Source organism: Doryrhamphus excisus, linkage group LG1, assembly GCF_037039965.1.
Source record: "Doryrhamphus excisus strain RoL-2023G ecotype Guam linkage group LG1, RoL_Dexc_Guam_v1.1, whole genome shotgun sequence".
In the NCBI taxonomy this organism is placed as follows: Eukaryota; Metazoa; Chordata; class Actinopteri; order Syngnathiformes; family Syngnathidae; genus Doryrhamphus; species Doryrhamphus excisus.
The window spans coordinates 12,680,535-12,693,906 of record NC_136357.1 but is presented as its reverse complement, the minus strand read 5'-3'; the positions used below and the strand labels follow the sequence as shown (position 1 = coordinate 12,693,906).

At 40.7% G+C, this 13,372-nt stretch overlaps 1 protein-coding gene across 3 annotated transcripts in view; it reads right to left on the bottom strand.

The window, feature by feature from the left end:
- LOC131131266 (genetic suppressor element 1-like) overlaps positions 1-13,372 on the bottom strand; it is a 66,192-nt gene that overhangs the window by 15,214 nt on the left and 37,606 nt on the right. For 2 of the 3 annotated variants that reach the window (XM_078790347.1, XM_078790350.1), the window contains 2 exons: positions 2,237-2,416; positions 606-808 (listed from right to left, as the gene is read on the bottom strand). In XM_078790347.1, coding sequence (XP_078646473.1) covers positions 606-808; positions 2,237-2,416 — 383 coding nt within the window. Of the gene's footprint in view, positions 1-605; positions 809-2,236; positions 2,417-6,648; positions 6,754-13,372 lie in introns of those variants that run through there. The other variant, XM_078790353.1, reaches the window with a different exon arrangement.

Genomic DNA, 13,372 nt, shown 5'->3' with positions numbered 1-13,372 from the left:
GCAGTTGTGCAATATGTTGTAAATAAAAACAGTATAAATGTGACTATAGTCGTGTTTTGTCATGTCTACAGGGCTCTAATAATGCTTTGTTCATTTTAATCTGAAGAAAATAATTTGTCTACCCACCAACTATATGTGGTTTCTTAAGTTTTTATTATTTGCCGTTTTATTATTATTATTATATTTATTTATTTATTACTGATTGATTGATTTTCTTTATTCTTTATTTATTTATTTATTTTTCATCTTATTTTGTGCAGAAAAAAAGTAAGATATTTGAGAACAGTGGAATGTTTTATCAGAGCTTTTATTGTAGAAAATTGGAACCAAAGCAAAGTTTTAAAATTTTTTTTGTTTTTAATAAATACGTTGTTTTTTTTTGGAAATCCTGATGCGGCCCAGTCTCACCCAGACCCGAGGCTCCAGTGGCCCCCAAGTAAATTGAGTTTGAGACCCCTGATATAGAGAGTCATTCAAAATGTTTTTGAACTGAATTTGTGGACCTGATGTCATAGTTGAATTACTGTACTGCTTTGTATTAAAAGGGTTCGAACCACCTCATGACACAACAAAAGGATGTAGTCTCAGTTGACTCTTGGCCTTACCTGTCGTCCGTCAGCTCTCCACAGGCCGTTGCTGATCTTGGTGGGAGCAATGGTGACCACAGGGGGGGCACTCGGGACAGCAGCGGGGCCCCTGGACTGGGCTAGGAGGGGCCCAAGAGACGCCCGCTTAGGGGTGGTGACCGGCGAGCTGTGGCTGGTGGCTGGCGAAGACACGGGGGACGACTCGCCGCTGTGGGCGGAACCTAAGGTGGAAAGAAAGAGTGGGCAATGACTACAGACGACAAAGCATACACTGGCGCTTGAATTCCATATGTGAGAAAGTGTAACATGTTTACAAGAGTCACGAAAACAGAAACAGATGTCACGTATGCAGGTGTTAAAAAAGTAGAGGAAGGTGATAAATGCAACAAAGACAACATGCCCGCTGTTACTCTGTTAATGTAACACTCCCTAATCAGCCGAGACACACACCAAAACACATCGGTGCACAAAAGGAAGGAAAATAATGAGGCAGAGGGAAAGGGTGCAACTATAGCGTACATCCTCAAGAAGAGAAAGAGCCAGAGGAAGAGAGCTTGTTATAATTGGCTGTAATTAGATTCTTATTATAAAGAGATGAATGGAAAGGGAGGAAGGGAATGGCAGAGCAAAAGAGCGGTCAGGATGGGTCAGCTCTTATCCAACATGCACACGTACGTACACGTATGTATGTGTGTAACAATGCATGTATTTCTTTCATAAGGCTATTTTTGTTTTCCGGGGTAGTACAAAAGTGATGAACCAATCATACTCAGTGAGTCCAGCCTCCACCCCACAAAATCAATGAGTGCAGGGCTACATTTAGGATTTTAACAGCAAAAATAATGAAATAGAGGGGAAAATCCTATATAATGACAACAACCTATAGATGAGATTGAATTGAAACATATGAAAGTAACCTTTTATAGGGTGAAAAGGTCAACACAAAGTTTAATTATATATTATTAGATATTTAATTTACATTTTTAATGGTATTATTTTTTATTTCAAAAATGAACATGAACTAACACCTTTTACACTTGTATTACCCAATTGTAATACATAATATATAATAATACAAAATAATATAATATAATTAGGCGGCACGACGGTCGGCCATCTCTGTGTGGAGTTTGCATGTTCTCCCCGTGCATGCGTGGGTTTTCTCCGGGTACTCCGGTTTCCTCCCACATTCCAAAAACATGCTAGGTTAATTGGCGACTACAAATTGTCCATAGGTATGAATGTGAGTGTGAATGGTTGTTTGTCTATATGTGCCCTGTGATTGGCTGGCGACCAGTCCAGGGTGTACCCCGCCTCTCGCCCAAAGACAGCTGGGATAGACTCCAGCACCCCCGCGACCCTCTTGAGGATAAGGGGTAGAAAATTAATGAATGAATGAATAATATAATTAATAAAATAATATAATACATAATTTCTGTGGGTCTGTAATTTAATAAAAATTTAATTTTAATAATTTAATAATTCAAATTTAATGTAAAGTAAAATACATTGATTTTCACTGTATTTTATTTCTTTTTGTCATTTTTTTCTTATAGACGGAGACATTGCTGCCGAAGAAATTTTCATTGATGATGAATAAAATTGTAAAATAAAATAAATATATGAAGAACAACCAAATAGCCAGTCACCTCTGGGATCTTCTGCCTGTTTGGCCAGTTTGCGCAGGGCAGCAGCGAATCCAGAGTTTGCAGACTGGGCGATCGCGCTCCCATTGGTCAGTGGGCTGAGGGGACTGACAGTGGCCGTGGTGCGCGTCGCCGTGGAGATCATTCCTAATGATGGAGACTTGGTGGACTCATGGCTCATGCCTGCATGAGGAAATACGAAGCAGAGATTGATTAATTTGTAGTATTTTTCTAAGTTTGCATATTTTTGAACTATATCTTTCCATTTAATTGTGTTTTCAAGCCAACAGATGCATTAAAATTAATTAACTTTATTGTTATAAATGCATTTTTTTGATAATAAGCCCCAACTCCAGGCCCTTTAAACGTGTTTGGTGGAGAATTATTGCAATTTGAGTTTCACCAATAACCTACAAAACATGTACTTAGACAAAAAACAATACACTATATAGTTAGTAGTAAACTGACATTTAGAAAAAGAGCTTCCCTTTTTAGTACTTTATGATAATATACCTTAACTCTCACCCCTCTAACTATGCCTGCAAGCTAATTATAGCACTCCGAGATTCACTGACACATGTAATAAAAGAACCTGCTCATGTAAGACTTCAGTAGGATTTTGCACCAAAACTAACGCATGGTTTTTAGTAGTAAAGTCACATGCAGCATTTGTGGAATTGTAGTCTTTTTATGTACTGCTGAATTTTAAAACTGTATATACTTGTGTTGAACCCCTTTAATTGTATTTTTAAGGCAACTGACACCCGAAACAAAAGATTTTTTTTGCAGTTTGCAAGAATTTAGTAGTAATATAGTAATTAAGTTTTGTATTACATCCATCAAGACATATTTGGGAGGCTAGATTGTTTTTTGTAGTAATTAGCTTGATCATGTAACAATGTTTTTGAGGTATTCAAAAATTAAAAAAAAGAGTCTTCCCCAAATTTTAGGATAATTTTCTATGAAAAGCAATTAGTCATTTTACAGATTTTGCGATTGTATTGTATTAATAATTTTTATACTAGTATGTCCCCACTCTAACAGTGTGTCAGCCATGTTTGTCCATGCACCCCAGTGACTTTTCCAAATAGCCAATTCAAAATTAAATGTCCTTTTTTCATGCAATTTGACCCAAAATCCTTGTCATTCTCTTTGTAAAAAAGTGTCAGAAAACTGTCACGTCATTCTTTTTGTAACAATGCTTGTTCATTTCTGACTTTTCCTTCTCATTTTCCTTTGAATGAGTGGAATTGTCAAGACCTGTGTTCCAAAGAGAATGGACTCTTGCACCTTTTGTGTCTCTGTGCTGCGATGAGTGAGTGTGTCCAGGCGGGTCAGGAGTAGAGCTGTGTCAAATAGAGCGCTGACCCTAATAGCAAATCACACACATGAGCGCACACACGTCCATTTCCTCAAGGGAGTCGGCCAACACATCTTTAAGACCTCGGGAGTGTCTGCATGCGAGCGTCACTGCAGCTTTACAAGCTCACACGCCACGCTACTATTGCACACACACACACACACACACACACACACACACACACACTGCTACAGTGCAGTCACAGGCTTTCATCAAGAAGTTAACGGGTAACAAAGTTAATTTGGATTTTTGTGTGCATAATAACCCCATAAGTGTCTCTACTTGTGATGTTATTGACTATGTGGTGCATTCAGGTACACACAGCTATGAATGTATTCAATGATGTATTTATTCGCCTGCTACACAAAATCAGGGAATACAACGAGAAGACGAGAGTGTGTATGCTCTTATGTCAGTTAATGCAATATAACTGCGTGTGTTTCTCATGTGACGTCCACAGCAAATTTCCCTTGGGGCAATTATGCTGAGCTTGAATCTATAATCTATTGATTAGTAGGCACACTTACGAACAAACACAGGCTAAAACAACCTTTGTCGTGCCCTCCCCACCCCCTTTCAGCCTCTCACTGACCCACTAATGTTAATTATATCTGGAATTAGCCAGCAGCCCCCCCCCCATAACAGCACCATCCTGCCCCCCAGCTTGCTAGCTATAAACATGACCTCATTACCACCACACACACCTACACTGCAGGAGGAATACAACAAACAGCTAAAGTGGTAAATACTACTAAAAAATTCATACCGACAAATCTGGATAACAATGCAGTATTTTGTTCATCACTTTAACAAAGTGAAAGTAGAGACTCGGCACATGGTAAGAAATTACTTATAGCTGCTTTATTGTTGTTAATGCTAGATGTGAATAAAGATATTAGTAAATCATGTTAAGCCTCTCGGCACGGCGGTCTCGTGGTTAGCGCGCACACCTCACAGGTAGGAGACCAGGGTTCAATTCCACCCTCGGTCATCTCTGTGTGAAGTTTGCATGTTCTCCCCGTGCATGCGTGGGTTTTCTCCGGGTACTCCGGTTTCCTCCCACATTCCAAAAACATGCTAGGTTAATTGGCCACTCCAAATTGTCCATAGGTATGAATGTGAGTGTGAATGGTTGTTTGTCTATATGTGCCCTGTGATTGGCTGGCGACCAGTCCAGGGTGTACCCCGCCTCTCGCCCGAAGACAGCTGGGATAGGCTCCAGCACCCCCGCGACCCTTGTGAGGAAAAAGCGGTAGAAAATGAATGAATGAATGTTAAGCCTCTTTCATGCAGAGATTCCTGATATTTTTCCATCTGTTACCTAAAAAACTTCTAAAAACTAGCCTCTTTCCCAACATTTTTCAGTTTGTGCCTTTTACACAAGCTCCCTGTGAAAACTGCCCTCTTTCACACAGCGATTCCACAAAAACTCCAACATTTTTCCGTTTGTGCGTTTTACACAAGCAAAAACAGTAAAAACCGGCCTCTTTCACACAGAGAACCTCTAAATTGCAGACTCTTTTTCACCTTTGGAGCTGTTATAACGGTGCCGTGCTGCTTGTGTCTAACGATTTCACGCAATGCCAACACAATCTGTGTATAAAGTTTAACAGTCGTGTTGAAAGCATTTGTTCTATTCAATTGAATAGGACACACTGATGTCATCGCTCGTCTCGTTGCTGTGTCAATGTGTGCACATACAAGTTACTACGGTATATCCCCATTTGTTCAGTGTCTGTACAAAAGGCACCCGTGCACACATGCCCGATCTAGAATTAGAGCTCTGACATCGATTTTGCAGGATCTCTATGAAAGTGGCTACAGAACCTTGAGTCTGTAATATTACCTCTAAAGGCAGAAAATCGACTTTGCCCCCACTCGGTGCAATTTATATAGAACAGTAACATGGAAAAATGGGTGAAAAATGCCGAAAAGACCATTTAAAACGTGCTTGGTTAGCAGTGTAAGAAATGTGTGCGTTGCTGAAGAAGCACAAATGCTGCATCATCAACAAAACACGTTGAACTCAATGCTAGCATTTGAGTCACCGCGCTAAACTATATTATTGGTAAGTAAACAGTGAAAAATGCTACCGTATATACCGTAGTATAATATCGCTGTGGTCTGCAATATGATACATTAACCTTGCAGAGACTGTGCAGATGACATATTCACATAAATGACCAATCAGAATCCTAGGAGGAGATAAAGGGTGGAGCTAGGGGGCGTGGATTAGATGTGTAAGAGAGTCACATAGAGGCCGCTGCCGGCTTGTAAACAATGGCGGCCCCCCGAAAGAGATTAGCATGGTTGTTGCCATGGCAGCAGTTTTATCAGAAGACCAGTAAAATAATGCATCCTCATCAGTTTAGTAAGCCTTTCCTTTGTCACGTTATCTTTAAGGGTTGTGACAAACTCCCAAGTTGTCAGCATTCAATTCTAATGTATGTTTGCAAAAACTTCCACTTTGAGACCCATTTCAGAATAATCCAAAAAAAAAAAAATGTCAAAAACAATATTGTTTTTATGCATTGTCAGTTGAAAATTCATACTTGACCCTTGCACTGTAGTATGCACACACATCCAAGCCAAGAGATGATGAACTGAAGTTAATGCAAAATGATAGCACCGCAGTGCTAATGACCTGTCATGTCCACACATGCAAATACATTATTGGCCAGGACAACTCCATTGTCCTAAGAGCGCAAAAAAAAGTGATGTCCGATGAGGCTCCGCTGAGGCGCTCGATGGAGGTTGAGATGATAAGACAGTTTCTATTGACGCCCTCCCTCCTTCATCCCCCCCATCTCCACTCCCCCCTCCTCCTTCCCTCCAGTCTCTTCCTTGACTCTCATCTATCTGGGCATGCTGGGAGCTTATTTCACAAAAGCCAGCAACAACAACAACACACATGGTTGCTTCCTGCTCACCCACAATCTTGCCATATTCCCTTGATGGCCCACCACCACACACACACACACACACACACACACACACACACACACAGAGTAGAAACATGTGCATGTGTGCATAATTCAAACATGCAAACACTCACCCTCCTGCTCACTGTTCCGCCTGCTTGCCGCCTATCTCCTCCTCTGTGACTCTCCCTCTCTCTCCCCTCAACCTTGCAGCTGCCGTACGGTCACGTGACCTCCTTTCTATCCACTCCCCTCCTCCTTTTCTTTCCCCCCCTCTCCATCCACTACCTCCTCCTCCTCCTTCCCTTCCCACTCCATCTATCACCCTCCTCCTCCTCCTCTTCCCTGTCACTCGTTATAGCCTTCCAGTTTCTCTCCTGAGCTGTCTCAAAGTGTGCTCTCTTCTCTCGTCATTCTTCCTTCCTTTTGGCTCCCAGGAGTTTGGTGTTGAGTGTGTGTTTGCTTGTGTGTGTTAAACCCATCCATCACTTTGTCTCTTGTCCTGTGTGTGTGTTAAGACATGGATGGAAAGCTTGGGTGAGGGTGAGGGTGAGGGGGAGGTTGGGTTAGCTCCTGACACTGACCTTTCACCCCTCACCCCTGACCTGTGCTCCCACAGCAGGAGGTGAGGTGGACAAAAACACAACCCTGTACACAAAGTCAGATATTTAGCTGCCTTTACGAATGTTGTGTTTTGGGTGAGGCCAGGCTAGCAATGCTACAGGAAACAAAACCTCTAGAGGGTGCAAAATTACTTTCAAATTCAATTAATGAAAGATTTTTTTAACCCTAATTTAGAAGCATACGGTTAACAAAATTAACAGCAAATGTGTTCACCTCAAGATAGCATATGAATGAAAAAATAAGAAGAAATAACTAAATAAGATGCAAATACAAAAATGATAGCTTTGCTGTAAAAATCAGTACTTATATAGCACAAAATGGGTAGCGCAATAAAAAAAACCCAGAGGAAGTGGCGCTATGGGCGTGGCTTAAGGTTGCGAACAATGGCAGCAATAGAGGCAGTTTTATCAGAACAGCACAACTATATTCAATATCCATTCAAAAATCTATCAATCTATATAGCTACAGTATCTGTCTGTCTCTCTTAACTGAACAATATTCAGCCTTGGGAGCTGGTAGCTGAATCTAAAAATAAACCACCACCAGCAACTACACAAACTAATAAGACTTCCTGCCTCTTAGCTATAATTGTGAGCTAATTCCATGCACACACACATACAAACACACACACACACCTCCAGTAAATGAATAATAGTATAGCTCAGCATGATGTCATAATATACCGTAGGACATGTCCAGGCCTGCTGTCCATCCTCCCTCCTTCTCAAACACACCTGACTCCCCCTGTATGAAAACAGAAGGGACAGTGCACAACCTACTGTGTCAGCTCATTAAGAACAGCCTCTGTGTGTGTGTGTGTGTGTGTGTGCGCGCACAGAGGTAGGTCATTAGAGCTTGTGAGGCATCACCACTTCGGCAGTCTGGGAGTGACTGTGCGTGCGCCTGTGCTCCCAAACAACACGTCGGCTTTAACTACACTCCTCACGTTTATTACCTCCGCCAAGCAGGAATTCACAAGAGTGAGTGGTTGCCATTTGTTGGATAGTTGGCAGGAGTGCAAAAAGTCCAAAACCTGGCCAGGCAAATCCCATGACACTTTGTGGAGGAGAAAGAACTCACAACATTTTGTTGCAAGTCTGGATAAAAAGGATTTAAACCTAAAATCATTGCACCATTTAAGTGCAGATCCATTATTCATTCATTCATTTTATACCGCTTATCCTCACAAGGGTCGCAGGGGGTGCTGGAGCCTATCCCAGGTGTCTTCGGGCAAGAGGCAGGGTACACCCTGGACTGGTCGCCAGCCAATCACAGGGCACATTTCGTCAAACAACCATTCACACTCACATTCATACCTATGGACAATTTGGAGTCGTCAATTAAACTAGCATGTTTTTGGAATTCGGAGAAAACCCAAACGCATGCACGGGGAGAACATGTAAACTCCACACAGAGATGGCCGAGGGTGGGCTTGAACTCGGGTCTCCTAGCTGTGAGGTCTGCGCGCTAACCGTTTGACCATGCAGCCCAAACCCAATATGTTATGTACAAACTAACACAAGTTCCCTTCATAATAAAATGTAATTAGTACAATCCTGTCCATCTATTTCTAATTTCCTCCATCATCCTCAATGAAGCAAAAAAAAGTACTACATTTTTTTCTCTTGTCCTGCACAAATAAATAATTTACCCCAACCAAGAATCTAAAATCTACCTAGAATCTAACATCATTTTTCATTAACTAGGAAATAGCTAGGAACTACCATAAGGATAAACAATCCAAAAAATAGTCCGCCTCTCTTTCAGGTCTCGGAGGGAACACATTTATAGTTAACAGACACAATGACACGTCTTATTTATACCTTAAATGGCTGATTTACTCTTATTTTGTCTACTGTATGGGTACTATGATTGTAAAGATGACTGTAGGGTAGTGACATACGGTCAGGGAAGCAGGTAAGACATAAAATATTAATATTTGTCCATTGAACTGTACTATAAATGTATGATTCCAATCGTTTTTATTTTTTTCTAAGTAAAAATAGCTGAATTTGCAGATTTCCCGATCAAATACATGACAGAATCCTAAAGTGAGCATGGCTTCTCGGTTTAGTGCGTAAGTCCTCCCTAGCGTCTTGAATGCACACCGAGTTGGCTAATGGTATCTGGCAGTTTATGTTTGTCAGCATGTCGCCAATAATGTAATGTTGTTGAAACATTTATTATACACCATGACTTGCCAGTCTAATGTCTTTGATGTCAGCATTACATCATTGTTTTTGTTAGAAATGTCATATGGGAGGCATGAGCAAGATCATGTGGTAGGTCTTCGGAGGTGGGCTGTGGATTTGACTCTTCTCACCATCCTTCGCCTCTGCTTATCTGAAATTTTTCTTGTCCTGCCCATACGGGGGCACTCACTATCCTCACTATGCTCCTCATTGTGGAGCCCGAAATCTCTGACCTAGCTTTTGTATCCTTCCCCTAGACCATGATGTTGAACAATTTTGCTCTCAGGTCATTTGACATTTGTTGTGAGGCTCCCATGGTGCTACTCTTCACAGAGAAGCAAAGAGAAAGCAACCTTTCTCATGATTGGCTTCACTTGTGTATGTAGGTTAAGGGTCAGTGAGCTGACCAAACAAATTTTGTCTTTGTGCTAAAGGTATTCAAATCAATAAAACAACCAGGGTGCCCTAATTTAGGCAACTGCCTACTTTTGTTTCAATAATTACTGTACACTTTTTGTAAATCCTATAAACATCATTTCACTATCACTTTATTTTTCTGCTATATGATATATTTAACTGAAATAGCTGATCCCAACAACCAATGATTTATAAAGGAAAATCTTGAAAATTATCAGGGGTGCCCAAAGTTTTTCATACCGCTGTAATTTTAATGCTCTGCTGAATGAATGAATAAACTTGACTGTCAAGTTAGAACCCAAACTCCAGGAGGTGATAAGACTAGTATTAGAACTTTTCCTGGAGAAGGAAAGACTGTATGACACTAATCCTTTTCAGTTTATTAAAAAAAATGATCTAAGATTAAATGTTCTTAACCAAAGTGAATTATTCTCTTTTATTGGTTGTCCTCTTTTTGTCTGGAGGGCTCCAATAATGTTAAAAAGCATATTTAGGATGTCATAAACAGCTTTTTTCACTTATGTTAGATGAACTCATTTTCTCTTTTCTTGTCATGGGTCACATTGAAACTCTTTACCCCCTCACAGATTCCAAAATGGTACAGACCCATTATCTCACATCACTATTCATGAACCAGGAAGCAAAAGAGTCAAAAGAGAAAAAGAGTCAAAATTTTGAACCGTGCCTCAAAAAAATAGGTACATGTACTTGCTTTTTGACTTACAGTACGTTGTATTTTAATAACAAGGTATTGTGTCGACTCCATTATTATCATCTACTGCCTCATTCTGATTGCAAAATGTATGGTCCCAACAGTTACATCACAATACACTACAATACTCTGAGTGTTATGATAACAATAATGAGCATGTAGACAAATCCATGTGCTCTTGTCTCAAAACACTGAAGACATCTGGGTGTCTGACAGCTGATGCTAACAGCAGTTACAATAGCTGGCAGACATCCACACAGTCCTCACACACTCACTCATTCACACTGAGTGAGAATGAGTGGGAAACGTAGCCAAATGTTTTACAGCCTCTTAAAGTTGTCTGTAATAGCAGTCAGAGTGGCGTCAGCACAGCATTCTCCAGGGTTTCTCCAGGGGCTGCTAAATGGCTTTACTAGCTTCACTGGCACAGCAGCACTTAACACTTCCTTACCATCCATAAACAACACACACATACACACAGTCTCTTCTCTAATGCCAAACACACACAAACAAGCCAAGTAAGTGCACATAAATGACACAAGCAGGACATCGTTTCCATCGTTCCTTTCCAATGCACACACACACACAAATCAGCTGACTCAGTTTATTGTGCTCTACAAAATATATGCATGTGACCCTGAGGGACCAAACAGCCTGCACGCATTCATGCTGCTGTGGATAAATGGAGCAGAAAAACCACAAAGTGTAAGAAGCAACACCTCCAGCAGCAGTACGGGCAAAGACACTGAACTGATAATTAGGAATCAAAATGCCATGATTGTGTTTGATTCTGATTCTGAACAGTGTCCTCCCTACAGCAGAGTACGTGCAGTCACAGAGGAGATGATGGAACAGAGCTTCACTTCCACATCTGGAATCATCTTGGATCTGCTTAAGTCTAATTAAGTCTACAGAAACTTGCAGTTAATACACCACTGCCCATCACAACAATGCACCAGACGCCCCCTAGTGGTTGTGAGCAGTATAAGGCTGACATGCAAATTATACAAATTACTTATGACATCATTGCAACATCATCAGTTTTAGGGTCGTTCACATTTGAGGTTATGACATGATAATGAACAATACATGTGTGTGCTATTTCCCACAAGAAAGTACTAAACCACACAGTCAAAAACCGTGTAATTCATTACAAAACAATGCAGTTAAATTTACATTTTTGCTATCACAAATGATGCAGTAAAATGTAGACTATAAACGTAAATTGTTCAGATTCTTCTTCCTGGTCATGTGTGACATTATCATTGTCACTTGTTGCTAGGTAGAATTCATAGAATTCGGTGTCTTAAAACCAACTTTTATTCTCTGGCTAACTCGGAGTGAGTCATATGGTCCTGTGTCTTTTAGTTCTTAGTTTTTATTGTAATTGGTTTTATTTTTTATACTTTTATTGCTTTGTTTCTTGTTTTTAATATTTTAATATCTATTTTACTATTTTATTTCTTAAATGATCTTTTAGTTTTGGATTATTACTTTATAAAATGTGCTATATAAATAAAGTGGATTGGATTGGATTCGTAGGGACAGGATATTTGTGAAAGGAAAAGGAAAGTTGGCAGACAAAAACATGCAAACACCAATGAAAAAAAACCTAGTACTAGTTTACTAGATTACTAGGACAGAATATTTAAATTATAACACTAATTTAGCACATTTTACCCAAGCCTCGTCTACCTAATCTGGTGGGGCACTGCTTCACTTGCCTCTAAACACAAATATGTACTGATAATAAATATTTTATTTAGATTTTCTGTTTTATTTCTCAAAAATGATACAAAAAAGTATGGGAATTTAGGTCCTTATGTCCTCGTCATTTCTTTGTTTTCAGTGTTTTTGTTAAAAGGCCGGTGTCGCACATCCACAGTTCCTCCCTCCTCTAGCCCCAGGCTGCTTCACACACCAGGTGTCGACAGCTCGGCAGCTTGACCTCGTCCATTTGAACAAACACGAGGGCGTCGGAAGACACAAAAAATAGCAGATGCACCCAGGCAGGTGCTGTGTGTAGCGTTGGCGAAAAAGGTGTGTGCTGTTGAAGCACAACACACAAACTGTTAGTGTAGTGAACAAGGAGATGGTGCGTTTACCCGATAAAAGCGATGCCATCATTTTGGCGTTTTGTTTACATAATTGGAGACTAAAAAAAAAAAAAAATCTTGTTGATACATAGCGCAGATGCAGTTAAGGCCTGTTTGGCACCATCAAAAACAAACTGAACAAAACAACACATGTCCCACGATGTGCATTATTAGCTACCTCATGCTAGTTTTCCCTTAAAGGTGCAGTACTCTAGTTATTGTACTATTATACTGAGCCCTGTGAATTCTGCCCAGCAACTAGTGGTGATTATTATTATCTACAGTATGCTAAAAACCGGTTGGTTCCCCGCCATGTTTGTTTCTACAAAAACACCACCAAATGATTCAGAAATAAGCATAAATAACCATAAATAAATGGGGGGTGTGTGGAGAAGTACTAGTCTAGTTTATCAACATGAGAGGATGATAATTAAAGAGACTGGAGTTTGAGTCAGTAACCCCTGCAGAGCAGCTGGTCCACGGCAGGTCAGATGGCGCATGGGGTGGCGTGTGTGTGTGTGTGTGGAACTCCACCTGCAGGCTGTGTACACACATACACACAAAAAGCGAAGTGATCCGCTTGACTGCTGCTAATGCACCCAGCGGCGTCTATCTATCTGAGGCCAACAATACAGTCACTGTTAAAGGTCTCCTCTGACTCCCATGGGTGCAGCGGCATGACATCCAGCGTCACAGTGAAGTGGAGGGGTTGTGGCAGGGAGGTTGTGTTGGGGGGACTGGTTGACAGCCCATCTTCATGTCCGTTAAGTTTGTCTTGTCACAAACACCAACGTTGTTTGATCAGCAACAGGTTGGA